General features: G+C 48.0%; 1 protein-coding gene across 3 annotated transcripts in view; it reads left to right on the top strand.

The window, feature by feature from the left end:
* MAP2K6 (mitogen-activated protein kinase kinase 6) overlaps positions 1-18,196 on the top strand; it is a 106,291-nt gene that overhangs the window by 35,804 nt on the left and 52,291 nt on the right. The window contains exon 1 of one of the 3 annotated variants that reach the window (XM_061392984.1): positions 4,128-4,682. The exons of 1 other annotated variant lie outside the window; for it this stretch is intronic. In XM_061392984.1, coding sequence (XP_061248968.1) covers positions 4,655-4,682 — 28 coding nt within the window. In that variant the 5' untranslated portion in view covers positions 4,128-4,654. Of the gene's footprint in view, positions 1-4,127; positions 4,683-10,739; positions 10,859-18,196 lie in introns of those variants that run through there. One more of the 3 variants, XM_061392986.1, reaches the window with a different exon arrangement.

Below are 18,196 nucleotides of genomic sequence, written 5' to 3'. Positions count from 1 at the left end.
TTACATACTCTTCTATTTGCCGTTGACCTTGGGTCAGTGTTTCCCAACATCGACTGTGTATTGGAATCACCTGGGGGATCTTTTGGACACCAGTGCCCAGGCTGCATTTGGAACAAGTAATCAGAACTCCAGAGGTAGGTCCAGGCATCAGCATGTTTTAAAGCTCCCTGGGGATGGGAAAGTACAGCCAAGGTTAAAAACCACTGCCTTGAATTTAAAGGTTCTGATGCCTGGCAGGTCACAACCATGACTATAGAAGTCTTCAGCTTTTAAGGGCTGTACTCAGACAAACTCAGCTCCCAGTGCCATAGTAGGCATCCTTTGTTGTGTTTCTGTGGAGGCAAGCAAAGAAGGATCGGGAAGGTGTTGTAACTTGGCCCGTGTCTGTTAGCCAGCAGTGGTTTTTTCATCACCCAGTGCAGTGACAGCCTCTGAGCTTGGTGAAAGCTCCCAGGCTCCAGTGATTAAGTCATTATCCCCAGGAGCCAGTCTTGACCAGAGTAAATGATCAGCACAGATGTTCCGACCGTGCCAGAGGGAATAACCTTCTCATGTTGTCATGGGCGCAGACACGTTTGATGACATTTCTTACCGAGAGCCTGACTGACCGAGCTCAAGGTGACTTTTGTTTCATGTTAGGGAGACTCAGGGCAATTGAAAAGGTACACTCAAGGAACTTTTATAAAGAGATATCGAGGTTATTTTGAACATACATGTCTGGGGATAGTATTTCATAAGTAGCAACATTTTTAAGGGATGGCGTCAACAGCATTTTGCTCACAAAACTCTTTTTATAAATGCAAGATTCTAACCTTGTGACGTGGGGATTGCTGGAGCATTTGTTAATACTATTCAAGGCTGAATTTCAAAGATTTGGAGCTTGGTTTCCTGAGCGAGAGTTAGAGAGACCTGAGCTGGGGGCATGTGGGGGACCCCCTACCTGTTCTGAAGGAGGACACTGCTGAGAGCAGCTTCTCCGCTTCCATTTTACTGGGGATGTGATGTCCTTTACTGAGGGACAGTGGAAAGAGAGTAGGGTTCTGTTGCCTGCACTAGCTGAATCCCGACAGAAGTGGTTGCAGCAGCAGAGCTTTCTTACACAAAGATACCTGGGGTGGCACCCGCATTCCAGAGTTCCTTAAGTCAGTCATTTAACCACGCTCCAGCCTGGGCGGGAATCTCTTCAATTTGTGACTTCCTTGGCTTTTTCTTTCTGGTATGGTTGCTCTCTGGCCCTAAATATCATGAAGGGACAGCAGAGGATGAAATGGCTACATACCACTGACCCAATGGGCATGAATCTGAGCAAACCCTGGGAGATCGTGAAGGACAGAGGAGCTTGGCCTGCTGCAGTCCATGGGGTCGCAGAGTCGGACACAACTGAGCCACTGAACCACAGCAAGCACCTGACGACTTCAAAGGGCTGGAAAAGAAGGGGGTCATTTCTCCTCTGGGTCTTGTTTTAATCAGGAAGGAAAAGCTTTTCAGGGGCTCCCAGCCGACTTCTCAGATTTCAAACCTGGAGCTGAATGCTGTTCTTTATTTCCCCCTCAAACCCATATCTGCAGGAGGGGTTAGTTTACCGTGGTTGGTGTAAGCTAGCGGTTAGCCAGCTTTTCTTGGTAAAGAGTCCGTGACTATCTGGGCTTTGTGGGCCACCTCTAGTCTCTGTTTTAGGCTCCTCTTTCTTTTTTTTAACCTTTGTTGTTCAGTTGTGAAGTCGTGTCCTGCTCGTTGGCACCTCATGGACTGCAGCACGCCAGGCTCCCCTGTCTTTCACCATCTCCCAGAGTTTGCTCAAACTCACGTCCATTGAGTCGGTGATGCCATCCAACCATCTCATCCTCTGTCGCCCCCTTCTCCTCCTGTCCTCAATCTTTCCCAGCATCAGGGTCTTTTCCAATGAGTTAGTTCTTTGCATCAGATGACCAAAGTATTGGAGCTTCAGCATCAGTCCTTCTAGTGAATATTCAGGGTTGATTTCCTTTAGGATTGACTGGTTTTCTTAACCTTGGGAAAGTGTAAATATCATTATTATATCTAGGGGTGTGTGCCAGACATGAACTCATTAATTGCTTTTCATCTCCTGAGGCTGGTGGAGGTGCCATCATCTCTGCCACCCGTTTTCAGAAAAGCTTTGATTTTGTTAGCACACTGAGTGGGCAGCCAGCTGTTTGCTTCAGTATCTAATTTGTTAACTTTGTTGTGATGATTATTACATGTCATAGCTAAATAAAACAAAGAATGTAGTTCTGGGGGTATCATAAGCCCTCAGCTGATGTATTTATATCATTATTGCTGTTCACGGTTATTGTCGTTGTAATTCTTGTTTCATTCCTGTAGAATTCTGTCATCTAAACTCGTTTGAGCTGTGTGCATGGAATTCTTTTTAGATTGTAGTAAAACGTTATTTGGTGATTTTTTTAGTTGGTTCAGTCTTCTGTTGTGGGGCAGCGTGTCCTCTAAACTCCACATCTCATCAATTTATACAAAAATTTAAAGTTCTGAGATTGTCATACGAAGTGAATAGATCAGACAGAGACAAATAGCATATCACGTATATGTGAAATCTAAAAAAAAAAAAAGATACATATGCACTTATTTACAAAACAGAAACAGAGTCACAGACATGGGGGAAGCATGGTGGGTAGGAATAAATTAGGAGGTTGGAATTAACATATACAGGCTACTATATATAAAATAAATAATCAGCAAAGACCAGCTGTACAACACAGGGGAATAACCTATATGAGAAAAGAATCTGAAAAAGAATAGATACATGCATGTGGATAACTGAATTAGTTTAAACTAGGCAATGGCACCCCACTCTAGTACTCTTGCCTGGAAAATCCCATGGACGGAGGAGCCTGGTGGGCTGTAGTCCATGGGGTCGCTAAGAGTCAGACAGGACTGAGCGACTTTACTTTCACTTTTCACTTTCATGCATTGGAGAAGGAAATGGCAACCCACTCCAGTGTTCTTGCCTGGAGAATCCCAGGGACGGGGAGCCTGGTGGGCTGCCGTCTGTGGGGTCACACAGAGTCAGACACGACTTAAGCGACTTAGCAGCAGCAGCAGCAGCAGCAGCACAACATTGTTCAACTGTTTTTTGTTGTTGTTCAGTCACTCAGTCATGTCTAACTCTTTGCGACCCCATGGGCTGCAGCACGCCAGGCTTCCCTGTCCTTCACCATCTCCCGGAGTTTGCTCTAGCTCATGTCCATTGAGTTGGTGATGCCATCCAACCATCTCATCCTCTGTCGTCCCCTTCTCTTCCCCGCTTCAATCTTTCCCAGCACTAGGGTCTTCGCCAACAAGTTGGTTCTTCACATCAGGTGGCTAAAGTATTAAAGCTTCAGCATCAGTCCCTCAATGAATATTCAGGATTGATTTCCTTTAGGATGGACTGGTTTGATCTCCTTGCAGTCCAAGGGGCACTCAAGAACTTTATTCCAATATAAAATAAAAGTTTTAAAAGAAGTATTGTTTTGGCCAAAATGTTCTTTCTGATTTTCCCCTAATATCTCATGGAAAAACCTGAAGGAAAATTTTGGCCAACCCAATAATTAGGCAATGGTCAATTTGATGAAGAAACATTGGGGTATGAATTCTCAAGACTCCAGTTATCTTTTCATTGAAACGGAGTTATTATTCTTACTATACTCACCCGCTTAGACTAGCTTGCAGAAAACCTTCACATTTCAGTGGCTTAATACAAGAAAAATATTATTCCTTGCTCATGCCCTATGTCCCAAATGAATCGTCAGGAAACCCCGCCCCACACAATGACTCAGTGACCCGGCCGGATTGCGGCTCTGTCATCGTGTGGTCGTACCATCTGGAGAAGATGGTCTTGTCCCCCGTCTCCATGACGACGGCGCATCTTGCTGCCTCAGCCCGGAAGTGACGTATTTCACGTCTCGTATTTCAGTGACGAGAACTGATCACGTGGGCCAGTCCAGTGGCCAGGGTGATCGTGTGCAGTTGCAGCGTGCTCACTCTTCTTTTCAGGATGCAGGATATAGTTCCCCGACCAGGGATCGAACCTGGGCCCCCCTATCTTGAAGAACATGGAGTCTTAGCCATTGGACAACCAGGGAAGTCCCTCCTGCCTTATTTTAAGTTTGGATGTTTTTTCTTAAGACCCATGCAAGAAATTTCATAATTGAGAAAAATAGGAAGGAAGAAGAAGGTCGCCCGGATGAGCTCCCCTGGGGTGAGGCAGTAACCAGCGACCCTCGGTGACCTCACACAAGTGCTCTTTTACTCACTTCACGTCGGGTACAGCTGGACGAGGCTCCGACTGCGCTCTTGCAGAAACGCCATGTACCACAAGTGGGTGTTGAAGGTGTCTGTGGCAGGAGAGGAGGGGACCAGAGATTCCAGCCTGGGCTTTTCACTGGTTCCTGAACTAGAAGGGGCACCTGCCGTTTCTACTCACATCCCACCGTCCAGAACAAACCACAGGGAGGCTCAGAAAAACAGGGAGATGTGCGTGCTTTCAGAGGGCATTCAGTGTCTCTACTGCGCGTTTCAGAAATACAGAAGAATTTGTAAAGGTGTGCTTCCCATCCAAAGGCCCCAAAGCATCTTGATGACAGTCATGGTATTCTAACTAAACTTATATTTGGATCTGCACGTTTCACACTTAAGAATGTGGATTTCTAGGAGAGCAGCTAAAGGTTAGTGTAACCGAAGATCGTGATGACATTGAATTAGGGAAGATTCTAATGTTTGAAATTCTATGAATGATTAAAAAAATATGTTTGGGGAAGAATAGTAATTAATTACACCAACAAACATTTGTAGCCCCAGGTAAAACATACTTAAAGAGAGAGAGCCGTTCGTTCTCGTCTGAGGTGATAAATTCTGCTGTCTTGGGATGCAGCAAGCTGTAGGTTTGGCGTTTAGGGGTGCACTGCCTCAGTTTCGCATATGGGGAAGCCGCACACTCGGCGGACCTTCCCTTAAGGGCTGCAAGCTGCCCTCTCAAGATGAGACAAGTCAAGTGATGCTTATGAGCTTTCCCCTGATGACTAGTTGTCATGCAGCCTTGTGGCACTTGGCTTTCTGATTCTCAGTTTGCGAGCATGTTCAGTCACTCAGTCGTGTCTGACTCTTTCAACCCCAAGGGCTACAGCCCACCAGGCTCCTCTATCCGTGGAAATTTTCAGGCAAGACTACTGGAGTGGGTTGCCATTTCCTTCTCCAGGGGATCTTCCCAACCCAGGGATCGAACCCGGGTCTCCTGCATTGCAGGCAGTTTCTTTACCCTCTAAGCCACCTGGGGAGTCTGATTCTCTGTTGTTGTTCTTCAGTCACCAAGTTGTGTCTGACTCTTTGTGACCCCGTGGACGGCAGCAGGCCAGTCTTCCCTGTCCTTCACTGTCTCCTGGAGTGTGCTCAAACTCATATCCACTGAGTCAGCAATGCCATCCAACCGTCTCATCCTCTGTCGTCCCCCTCTCCTCCTGCCCTCAATCTTTCCCAGCATCAGGGTCTTTTCCAATGAGTCGGCTCTTCAAATCAGGTAGTCAAAGTATTGGAGTTTCAGCTTTAGCATCATTCCTTCCAAAGAAATCCCAGGGCTGATCTCCTTCAGAATGGACTGGTTGGATCTCCTTGCGGTCCAAGGGACTCTCAAGAGTCTTCTCCAACACCACAGTTCAAAAGCATCAGTTCTTCAGCGCTCAGCCTTCTTTATAGTCCAACTCTCACATCTGTACACAGTTTACTTATCTGTAAAATGGACCTCATAGAAATACTGTGACAGTTGAATAGACGTGAACACAAAGTCCTAAGAATCTCTGACTTAATGACGGTTCCTTTGTTCTTCTTTATCTTATACTTGTTAACATGAGCTGTAAAATCTATAATCTGGATCTTTGTTAGTTACAGGATGACAAACCCTACCGATCTGCCAGGGACTGAGTGGGTTCCTGGGGAACTGGGACTGGACTTTCAGTGTTTGTTTTTGTTTTTTATTTTGGTTTATAAATTTTTATTAAAATTGAAAGTTGGGGAACTCCCTGGTGGTCCAGTAGTTGGAGCTCTATGCTTCCACTGCAGGAGGCAAGGGTTCAGTCCCTGGTTGGGGAACTGAGATCCTGCATGCAGTGCCCGATGTCCAGCGGGCTTTCAGTTTCAAAACCAGGAATGTCCGGGGCAAAGTGGAATGAGTCGATCCCTACACATACTAGAGCATCTTGGAAGCTGATTGTGGCCGACTCACTGGAAAAGAGCCTGATTCCGGGAAAGACTGAGGGCAGGAGAAGGGGATGACAGAGGATGAGATGGCTGGATGGCATCACTGACTCAATGGACATGAGTTTGGGTAAACTCCGGGAGTTGGTGATGGACAGGGAGGCCTAGCGTGCTACAGTCCATGGGGTCTCAAAGAGCCAGACACGACTGAGCGACTGAAGGACAACCTGGCTTCCTGTCCGTGTTATACTCACTCCCCCGTGGTCCCTAGGGGTCCATGTGACACGGTTTCTAAACCTCTTGTGGGCACCCCTGGCTCAGCCTGCAGCCTGCCCAGCGGCAGCACATGGTCGCAGTGAAATGGAAAGAACAAGAGAAACAGCTTGCCCTGGACTTCACGCCTTCCTCCTCCCACAGACGTGTCTTTCTTTCCCTTTCTACAGCGGACTCTGCGGGTGTTGTTGGGTCCCTGTGCCCGAGGGGTGGGAAATAGCCCTCGGGGGCCGCTGAATGGCCTTGCTTTGTCCACAGGCGTGTTTTTCCCACTGTTTGTGGTGCCTGACAGGGTCGTTTTTGTTCTGGGCTGAGCTGGTTTGGGAAGGCGGGCTGCTGAGAAAGCCGCGGGGTGCTCTGGCCTCCGGGGGCCTCTCCGGGGAGCTGCTGCCCAGCACCCCCGAGGTGTCCCTCGGCCGGCGGAGGTCAGCTGGGGCCTCTGCCTTCTGTTCCAAGTCTGGTTCTGATAGTTATGGGAACTGTCACCAGCTTCTCTGGCTCCGGAGCGGCCAGGAACGAGCCCAGGCCAGCGAGATTCCACTTTAATTGTCAATCACACATCACCAAAAAAAAAAAAAACCAGAAGCCAGCTATGTGCTATGCACCACTTTCCATAACTTTTCCTCCCAGCTTGGCAGTCAGATTGCTTTCTTTTGCAGAAAGCACGAAGTCAGTTTCGGTCAGAATTTCTGTGTAGAAATCCGAAAGCAGGCGGTTTGGAAAGGAAGGTGAAGTGAGGGGGGTTTTCTGCTCGCCCTGGGAATGAGTCGCACGCCCTCGGGGTCGGAACGTGCAAACGCCAGGCTGCACCGTGCCCTGCCTGCAGCCCCTGGCCGTGCGCAGAGCCCCTCACCAGCGGGCTTTGGATCCCGCCGGGGGCACAGCCGGCCGGAGTGACAGTGTGGGCCGCCGCCTCAGTGAGCAGGGGCAGCTCAGCATCTTCTCTACGGGGCATGGACTCTGGTCTGCTGACCTGTGTCGCAAGGACATTCCAGCCGCCGGGAGAAGCTTGGCTGCTCTCTGGATTCCAGAACAGGCAGTGCTACCATAAAACGACACCAGAACACACTGTGCTTTTCGGTGCTACCGGGTCTGCGTGGAGCCGCCTCCGTCCCCCCTGGGGCAACGACAGAAGTAGTTTCTAGACTGAACTCTAGACCCCCAGCCCAAAGGACCTTGGTTCGAGCCCCACTTCTAGCCTGTGTTAGTCTGAGGGCTTTGGCTAGAGTTCTTAAGCGTGCTGAGCTACAGCTTCATCGTTCGTCTACAGGCCAGGGGGTGTTTGTGGCCTGCTTGTGTCGCTCTGAATGCTGCGGTTCTGGTATTTCTGGGCAAATCTTGTCCTTCGTGGGCTTCCCTGGTGGCTCAGCTGTAAGAAATCTGCCCGCCAATGCAGGAGACATGGACTTGATCCCTGGCTCAGGAAGATCCGCTGGAGAAGGAAATGGCAACCCACTCCAGTGTTCTTGCCTGGAGAATTCCATGGACAGAGGGGCCTGGCTGGCTACAGCCCATGGGGTCGAAAAAATTGGACACACTTAGCGACTAAACAACAACAGAGGGTGCTGCTGCTGCTGCTGCTAAGTCGCTTCAGTCGTGTCCGACTCTGTGCGACCCCATAGAGGGCAGCCCACCAGGCTCCCCCATCCCTGGGATTCTCCAGGCAAGAACACTGCAGTGGGTTGCCATTTCCTTCTCCAATGCATGAAAGGGAAAAGTGAAAGAGAAGTCGCTCAGTCATGTCTGACTCCAGCGACCCCATGGACTACAGCCTACCAGGCTCCTCTGTCCATGGGGTTTTCCAGGCAAAAGTACTGGAGTGGGGTGCCATTGCCTTCTCCAAACAGAGGATGAGTGACCATATATAACAAACACGCATAGGAAAAGACAAGAATGCTGGGATCTTTTAATACTTAATACTTTTAATACTTTAATGCTGGGTGTTTTAATACTTCTCAGGACCAATTTGTGGTGTTGAGAAGACTCTTGAGAGTCCCTTGGACTGCAAGATCAGACGAGTCCATCCTAAAGAAATCAGCCCTGAATATTCATTGGAAGGACTGATGCTGAAGCTGAAGCTCCAATACTTTGGCCACCTGATGTAAAGGCTGACTCATTGGAAAAGACCTTGGTGCTGGGGAAGATTGAGGGCAGGAGGAGAAGGGGGTGACAGAGGATGAGATGGCTGGATGACATCACCGACTTGATGGACATGAGTTTGAGCAAGCTCCAGGAGATGGTGATGGACAGGGAAGCCTGGTGTGCTGCAGTCCATGAGGTCTCAAAGAGTCAGACACAACTTAGCGACTGAACAACAACAACACTTCTTGGGGAGGAATCTTGAGCTGCTGTTGTATCTAATACTGAAAAACACCTGCTTGGCCTGCTCTGCAGGCATCACGTTGTTTGGTGCTTATGGGCTGATGTTTGTTAGGAAGTGTGTGATCTGTGACTAGGAAGGTTTGAGATGATCAAGGGGGCAGGGGAGGAAGGAAGGGGGTTGTGTGGAGCTGTGAATGCCATTGTGGCGAGCTTCCTTTAATTGTGTGTTGGTTGGTTCTTCTAGAGGCTCAGGACTGCGTTCCCTTCCACGTTCACTGCCGCCGGGTTGAGTATTAAGCAATGGTTTTTGACTCAGGCTTTTTGCTGAGACAACACGGAACATCCTGGAAACGCTATGCTGTGTGTGTGTGTGTGCTCAGTCACTTCAGTTGTGTCCCACTCTTTGTGACCTCGTGGACTGTAGCCTGCCAGGCTCCTCTGTCCGTGGGATTTCCCAGGGAATGGGTACCCATGCAAGCATTCTTGCCTGGGAAATCCCGTGAACAGAGGAGCCTGGCAGGCTGCAGCCCATGGGGTTACAGGGGTCCGACACCGCTGAGGACATATGCGCATTCCCTGGCGCAGGGCAAAGCCTGCAGAAAGCATAACAATGTTCAGAGTAATGATGTATGATTTTAAAATTATTGAGACTTCCCCTGTGGTCCAGGGGCTGAGACTCCACACTCCCAATGCAGGGGGCCCGGGTTCAATCCCTGGTCAGGAAACTGGACCCCACATACTGCAGCTAAGGATTCTGCATGCCACCACCACGACTCAGTGCAGGCAAATAAACACACAAGCTAGGAGCTGGAGTATCGGCAAACCTTCCCTCCCAGAGTGTCTTCTCTGGTCAGCCTATACAGAAATGTGTCTCATACCACCCTCATTTGGATCTCTGTCCACTTCAGAGGTCTTGAATTTTTTCTAAGTGGATTGACTGTAAGTTCTTGAAGCTGAGTGACTTAGCATATCATTTCCCACTTGTGTTTTGTTTAAAAGAGCCAAACGTATTTCATTGCAACCAAGGCATGCTGGCTATGCCACTGGTCACTTAACAATTATGTATAAATAGTCATCTTTACAACCCGTGTTTGCATATTCCATTTGAATGGAATATTTTGCAACTAAAAAAAGAAACCGTTTACAAAACTATGGTTAGTGTCTGCAGAAAAATAGTCACAATAAAATGCTAAGGGATAAAAGCGGTATTAAAATTACATACACAGAGAGGTCTTGATTGTATGAGAAATTTCTGTATCTATGTTAACATATATATATTAAATAGTTAAAGATATATGCACAAAAATAGTCTGCAAAGTCATGCACTGAAATACTAACGTTAGCTTTGCCTGGGTGGTTGGGATTCATTTGGGTAATTTTAATTTTCTTCTTTGCCCCTTTCTTTATTCTCTAAATTTTTATAATCAGTATTTTTACTTGTGAGCTCAGAAATCCAGTGCTGTATGTTTTTAAAAGTGATTTATTATTCTTTAAGCCTCCCTGGTAAGATATCTTTTAAAATTTATTTTTATTTTTTATTTTGGCCAGTGATGAAGAAGCTAGAAACCCAGAGTCCTAGATTTGAGATGTTGTTTTAGCCAAGAGGACTTGGAGAAGAGGGGTTAATGTACATAAATGATTGTTGACCCCGGAGAGGATTTGGAGATGACTTAACATACAGGAATATGATCAGGGCTCAGGAGGTTTTCGAGCGGTGCCTGCCCCATCGGGTCTGCAGGATCCCCTGGTCTCCGCACGTGTTCTCGTGGTTTCTTAGGAGGTCCTCTGTCTACCCCGACACGTGTTGGTTGCAGCAAGACCCACTGCAGCTTGATTCCCAAGACCAAAATAGTCCAGTGAGTCACTCGGGTATATTCTGGATCAAAGATTTAAAAACCAAAGCATGCACATGGTCTTCATGCCTTAGTCAGAGTGAACGTCAGTTAGTTTCAATGGCAAGGCTACCAGCGTGGCTGTCGCTCAAAGACAGCCAGAGTCCTGTTGCAGTGAAGACGGAAGGCTCCCTGTGAGCAGACTTTCCCGGTCATGATGTGTTATGGTATGCTCTGTGATTTTAGTTGCTGGTTTGCATTCTCTGTGATGTTTAATGGGGCTTCCCTGGTGGCTCAGAAGGTAAGGAATCTGCCTGCAATGCCGGAGACCCAGGTTTGATCCCTGGGGCAGGAAGATCCCCTGGAGAAGGGAATGGCGACGTTTACGTTTAACGCAATGTAAGCTACATGCCAAGCTCTGGGTGAAGGACACAGACCAAAGCAGAGGAGAGTAGTATTATCAAGCACGGACCAGCAGGAGGCCATGCCTCTGACTAGTGGGGCCTGCCCGTCCTCACATCACTTGTCTTGGTTTCATGCTCAACAGTATCCTCTTTCATTCTCCAAAGTGTCCCGTCCGGGATGGTCATTTTATAGGGTCCCCCTGCGGCCGAGGTGGCTACAGGGTGAATCTGGATTCTATAATTTCATCTCTGTCTGCACAGCAGTTGTCTGCCTGGCAAAAATGTCACAGCCACACCCAAGGGCACAGGCTTCATAATGCCCCGCCCCTCCCTCCCCTGCAGTGGCTGCTGCCAATGCCTTTGTATTTGTGAAGCCTTTTCAGATAGAGAAATGGAACAGCTGAGGGAGCACTGGAAGATGAAAGCTCCAGACGGTTCCATCTCTTTCCGTCCCCACAGCTGACCCAAGTGATGGTCGTGCGTCTAGGACTCTGAACAGCGCACTTGGGGCCATTGGGAGAAAACCCTGAAGACACAGTGAAACGGACAAGCTGCCTGGACTTTTTTAATGCTGAGTTGGGAGGATATCGTAAATTTTTTAAAATTTACTTTTAATTGAAGCGTAATTGCTTTACAATAGTGTGTTGGTTTCAGCCCCACGTCCAGTCTTGGCTTTGATTCTTTGACTTTCAAGCCACAAATTGTCTTCTTCATCGTGAGAATTTGCAATCCTGTGTCTTTCATCCCTTTGTAGACGCCCCCTCGGTCCCCTTGTCCTTTAGAAGAATGAGTGTTGAACAGGCCACACAGCGGATTTGCTCAGGATTTAACACCCCGAGGCTTCCCAGGTGGCTCAGTGGTGAAGAACCTGCCTGCCAAGCAGGAGACGCAGGTTCTATCCCTGGGTGGGGAAGATACCCTGGAGGAGGAAATGGCAATCCACTTCAGTCTTCTTGCCTGAGAAATCCCATGGACGGAGGAGCCTGGAGGGCTACAGTATATGGGGTCGCAAAGAGTCGGACATGACTTAGCAACTAAACAACAACAGTTACCCTAGAAGCCGGAAAAATCGGTCTCTAGGGACGAATTCAAGGAGGAGTCACATTGAGACGAGTGTAGTTTGACAAAGGCCTCGCAGTTTTCTGGTTCCTGCCCTAGGAGCCGGTTAATGAGACCGGGAAGATATTTGCATCTTCTGAATTAGGGCATGTGTTTCTGGAAACCCTAGTGCTCTGTAAATTTAAGATGAAGGATTGTGCTCCTTTAAAAGGAAAACGGGTATAAAATTTTCTCGGGTCCATGAGCCTGCTGAGAGATGATGATCACTGTGTATCCTCTCCCTGGAAAATTATGCATGTGACGCACAAAGTCTCCCTCATTTAAGAGGGTTCAGCCCATTTCACTGTGCGGATTGCAGGTTAATGCAGCAGATACAATCAGTTGCTGCTCTGATAGCCACGCTTGTCACCGCCCTTCCTTCTTCCTGTAAGAAGCCCCGTTCCCCTTGGGTATGTCACCTCCTCTGTGTGATTTGAGGGCTTGAGGGGTGGCCCCGACCCCAGCCCCGGGTGGAGGCGATAGGGAGGACGGTTGCTCTAAGCCAATCACGATGGTCCTGTGTCTTTTGCCAGAGACTGGTTCTGGCACACTTACGTGATGCTTTGTTGGCAAATGAGACAGAAGTGTCATTCTGCTGGGGAGCTTTGGGCAAAATTTCACCACTGTTAAACTGAGAAGCACTTGGTAGTGTGCAGTAAGCTGTCTTGACGCTCTTTTAGAGGTATTATAGGAAGGAGCAAATGCAGGGGTGTGCGCATGTCCGTCTAGTCAAGGCTCTGGTTTTTCCAGTGGTCATGTGTGGGTGTGAGAGTGGACTATAAAGAAAGCTGAGCACCGAAGAATTGATGCTTTTAAACTGTGGTGTTGGAGAAGACTCTTGAGAGTTCCTTGGACTGCCAGGAGATCAAACCAGTCCATCCTAAAGGAGATCAGTCCTGATTATTCATTGGAAGGACTGATGCTGAAGCTGAAACTCCAATACTTTGGCCACCTGATTCGAAGAGCTGACTCACTGGAAAAGACCCTGATGCTGGGAAAGACTGAAGGCAGAAGGAGAAGGGGACAACAGAGGATGAGATGGCTGGATGGCATCACCAACTCCATGGACATGAGTTTGAGTAAACTCTGGGAGTTGGTGATGGACAGGGAGGCCTTATGTGCTGCAGTCTATGGGGTCGCAGAGTCGGAGACGACTGAGCGACTGAACTGAACAGATGCATGTTTATATTTGTGTGTGTGCGCTCAGTCGTGTCCGAGTCTTTGCAACCCCGTGGACTGTAGCCTGCCAGGCTCCTCTGTCCTTGGGTCCCAGGCAAGAATACTGGAGCGAGTTGCCATTTCATCCTCCACGGGATCTTCCTGACCCAGGGATTGAACCCACATCTCCTGCGTATCTGTGTATGTACACCCAAATTCATATGCGTCCTGCCTCTGATGGGCGGGCTGATGAAGGGGCCAAGAAGAAACGACACTAAGCCATGACGACCGTGCTGACATTGACCCCACCGCCCGACGCTGAAAGGAAACAAGTCTGCGTGTAGAAACCCCAGGGATGAGCATGAATCGAGGTGTTGCTGGAGGAGCAGGTGGTTTTTCTCATGCTGAGGCCATACCTGAGCCTTTACCGACTCTTTTGTGACCCCAAGGACTGTTGCCCCCCAGGCTCTTCTGTCCATGGGATTTCCAGCCTGGAGTGGGTTGCCATTTCTTTCTCCAGAGGATCTTCCTGCCCCAGAGATCTAAGCCACATCTCTTGCGTCTTCTGCATTGGCAGTCGAATTCTTTACCACTGAGCCACCAGAGAAGCCTTTATCAGGCCACCCCACCGTTCCGCCTAGTGGCTGCTTTGGAACAGTGAGGCCTGTGGTCAAACCAATGGATCCCTCGGTCACACACCTGTTGCATGTGCTGGGACGCAGATCTGTGCCTTGGTCTGCCGCCTCGTGGTGGCCCGGCGGCGGGCTGGGCTTTCTCGCAGCCGTGGATGCAGTGGTGCACTTGCAGAGGCCTTCAGGGCAGGGAAGGCACAGCTGTATTCGGGTTAAGTGAGCGTGAAGTCCAGGAAGCATGTCGCTCTCTCCTCCTTCGCTTTAGGGTGCCAGGTCTGTTAATAATTAACCCCTTGCGGGGAGCCGGCTGAGACCCCTGCAGGTGCTGTAGGACCGACCACAGTGGCAATGGTTGGGTTGTTGGTCAGAGGGAGCCTGTATCCTGGGCACAGGCATAGCCTCCCTGCCTGCCACCTGAGCTGCCCAAACCTGGGTCCCTATGTGCCAGGTCAGGGGACGGAGAGAGGAGGCTGGCTGACGTCCACAGGTGATTCATGCATTCTTCCGAGAACACCTCAGGCACCCAGATCTGCTGACTCACGTGGCTCCGGGGCAGGTGGATTGCCCCACGACCTCCGCTGCCGCCCGGCGCTCTTGGGCTTCAGCCCACATTTCTGCTGTGTCCTGACTCTGAGCTCAGAGCTTGAAATAGAGGCTTGTGCGGGAGAGCCTTGTTTATCAGCGTGATCTCAGTCGGTAGGAGGGCCCAGGGCATGCGGCAGGACGGAGGGGCAGTCCCCACCGCTCACGGTGGAGGCAGCTGGTGTTTAAACCGTCTCCTAAGAGCCCTGACGGCGGATCTGAGAGCCGTGCGCCGCGGGTACCATGGGGTTGCATCACGCCTGCCCATCCTGGTTCGCAGATCACAGGGGCCCCACGTGCTTCAGCTCCCGGGTTCCTCCAGTGTCAGAGAACTCAGCGCAGGAACCCCGAGATAGCAGAGGGTGCTCGGGGCAGCCAGAGAGGAGGCGCTTTGGCTCCCTCTGTTTGGAAGCTGCTGAGAACCTGTGCTGAGTTAGAAAAGCCACATCAGGGAGGCAGGTTGGGGGCGTGATGGAGAGAAACTGGGAGCCGGATACAAGTTGCACACACCCCACTGCAGGTGGTCAAGCAGGAGAATCCAGGCTGGGGCAGAGTATAGCTCGGTGCACTCTTGATCTCACCGCACAGCCTTGCGTTTGCCCCGGTCATTCTAAAGTTCAGTGCTGAGGCGTCAGGCGGGCCGCAGCCCAGCTACCTCAGAGCTGGGGAAATGCCCTCAGCCCTGAGGACACAGACTGGGAGGGGTTTCGAGCTGAGCTGTAGGTTAAACGTAGGTGTCTCCATTTTTCCTCCTGGGTCAGATCAAGCTTGTGCTTGCACCTGGATTCAGTTCACGGCAAACTGATGCGGTCAGGTTAATAATGCACAGAAGGGAGGGTGGTGTGTGGTCGGTGATCACAGCTTCTGCAAGGATGTCTGCCCCAGGTTGCCTTCTGCTAGGAAAGGGACGACTCCAATAGCTGGATCTACAGCTGTGTTTCTCCTTTTATAAAATGAGTTAATGAAATCCTTACATTCATCTTGATTTTTTTAATAAATATCTAGGAATTTAATTTTGATATGATACTGTTACCTATTCACATCCCATAGTCCAATGTCATCAATTTTTGAAATAATGCCCTTTACATGTTTTTTTGTTTTTTATTGGAGTACGATTGCTTTACAGTGTTGTTAGTCCCGCCCTACAATGAAGCGAGTCAGCTCTGTGTACACACACATCCCCTCCCTCCTGGGCCTCCCTGCCCCCCTCCCCACTCCACCCCAGGTCATCCCGGATCGCCGAGCTGAGCTCCCCGTGCTGTACAGCAGCTCCCCACTAGCTCTGTTTTATACATGGCAGTGCATGTCCGTCAGTGCTACAGAAAACCTTTTTAACAAACAGTGGTCTGTGTATTCAGAGCAGTGTTAAATGTAACAGAACTTCAGTGTCACTGTGGGACGTGAGCAGTTCCTCGCAGCCCTGTGTGGCAGCCTTTGACTGATGGTGAGCGCATTTGGGGAACTGAGCCCAGGAGATGTGCTTTCACTTTCTATAGTGGGTCTTTGGCTGCTCGGTTAGTGGTATTTGCTCTCTTCCCCGGCACAGAAGGGTTTCGAGAGTAACCCGATATTCCCAAGTTGACAGTTTTCTTACTTGTTTGTAAAATTTAAGAAAAAAGTCATTTAAAAGAATCATTCAGGGCCATCCCCGGTGGTTCAGTGGCTCAAGACTCCAGGCTTCCAGTGCAGGGGCCGGGTTCCGTCCCTCGTCAGGGAACTAGACCCCACGTGCTGCAACTGAGACTCGGTGTGGCCAAATAAATAGGAAAAAAGAAGTAGCATTGTTAGATCACACAGTCTCTTTCCAAGTTTTAATGAAATAGCTTGTTTTTGTAGAGTGGCTTTGAGATTCAAATGCACAAAAAGGAGAGCGCATCGCGTTGGCCTCAGAAGACGTTCAATCTGTTAGTTGTGTAATCTGTAAACTAGCCTGACCACAGAACTTTCCAGCAAAGGAATTGAGTCCAGAAAAGTCAAGCGACTTCTGTCTCTAAGTTTCTAGTTGGCGGCAGACTCAGAAAAAGAGCTGAGGCTCTGACAGCGTCTAAACTCTCGATACCACCTTGCACCACTTCTTTCTGGTCCTTTAAAGACGGTCCTTTAACTTGCTGTTAACTGTTTGCTGGCTTTTATGGCATTAGATTTTATTCTTCACTTTTTAGGCTAGTTTTCTGAATCGGTCACATGTTTACATGGGTCAAATTGAGAAAGCACACAAAAGGTTACTGTTCATTGTCTTTTTCCTACTGTGTCCTCTGGTATCCTGTTTTTACTATTACTATTTTCTAATGTATTTTTCCAAAGACTTTACACATGTATGAGCAGATCTGTTTATACATTTCTTGCCATTTTAAAATACAGAGTAGCATATAGTCTTTTGCATCTAGAGTTTTTTGCTTAATGTATTAAGGTATTTCTATATTAATGTATTACAAATTCCACATTCTCTTCTCAACTACACAGAATTTCGTTGTTCAAACGCCCTACACTTTACTGAGTCCAACCTTGGTGTTGTGCATTTGATGTGACAGATAGTGTCTTGTTGAGTAAACTTGTCCATCCATCATTTTTCATAAAAGGGAGCTACCTCTGCAGGATATGGGCTAGTGATGGAATAGCTAGGACAGAGGGAACGTACATTTGTAAAACAGATTTTTGTTGAACTACCCACAGTAGGGCTTATACCAATTTACTCTCTTACCATCATCTTAGGGAATTTTAAATTACAAGGAGAAATTACAATACCGTACTGGCCCTACTTCATTTATCTAGTGATAGTTGTCTATTTGAGGGGTTGATAGGAGTCAAGGCAAAATCAGAGATCAGGAATAGGTCAAGGACATTCAGTTTTGCTGCTTCTATTCAACTGTGTATTGCCAGGGCATTTAGGCAAGAACATGAAATAAAACCCATCCACATTGGGAAGGAAGAAGGAAAAATATCACTATCATATAGAAAATCCCAAGGAATCCCCTAAAAATCTATTAGAACTGATACGCAAGATCAGCAAAGTTGCAAGATACAAATTCAATACACCAAAGTCAATTGTATTATTATGCACTAGCAGTGAACAATTTGAAAATGAAATTAAGAAAAACAATTCCATTTATAATAGCACTAAAATAATATAATAATTGGGAATAAAGTTAATAAAGTAAATACAACTCAAACTCTGAAAGTTACATTGTCAAGAGAAATTAAAGAAGACCTAAAAAAGTATTAATAGAAAGATGAATATACAGAGTATTGTCAAGATGGCAATAGCCCAAATTAATCTGCAGGCTCAATGCAATCCCATCAGAATTCCAGCCCGCTTCTTTGCAGAAATTGACAGACTGATCCTAAAATTTATATGACAATGCAAGAGACTCACAATAGCTACACAACCTTGAAAAAGAGGAACAGTCTTTGAGGAATCACACTTTCTGATTTTAAAACTTACTGCAAAGCTACAGTAATCAAGATGGTGTAATACTGGCATAAGGATAAACATAGATCCATGGAGGCAAATTGAGAGCCCAGAAACAAATTCTCATTACAATCAGTTTATTTTCAACAGGGTCCCCATACAATTCAATAAGAAAAGCACAGTCTTTTCAGCAAATAGTTCTCAGAAAACTGGATTGTTGTTCAATAGTTAAGTCCAATTGTTGTTATTCAATAGTTAAGACTGTTTGTGACTCCATGAACT

This window comes from Bos javanicus, chromosome 19, assembly GCF_032452875.1.
Source record: "Bos javanicus breed banteng chromosome 19, ARS-OSU_banteng_1.0, whole genome shotgun sequence".
Lineage (NCBI taxonomy): Eukaryota > Metazoa > Chordata > Mammalia > Artiodactyla > Bovidae > Bos > Bos javanicus.
The sequence above is the reverse complement of the archived record's forward strand: the minus strand, read 5'-3'. Positions and strand labels throughout refer to the sequence as shown.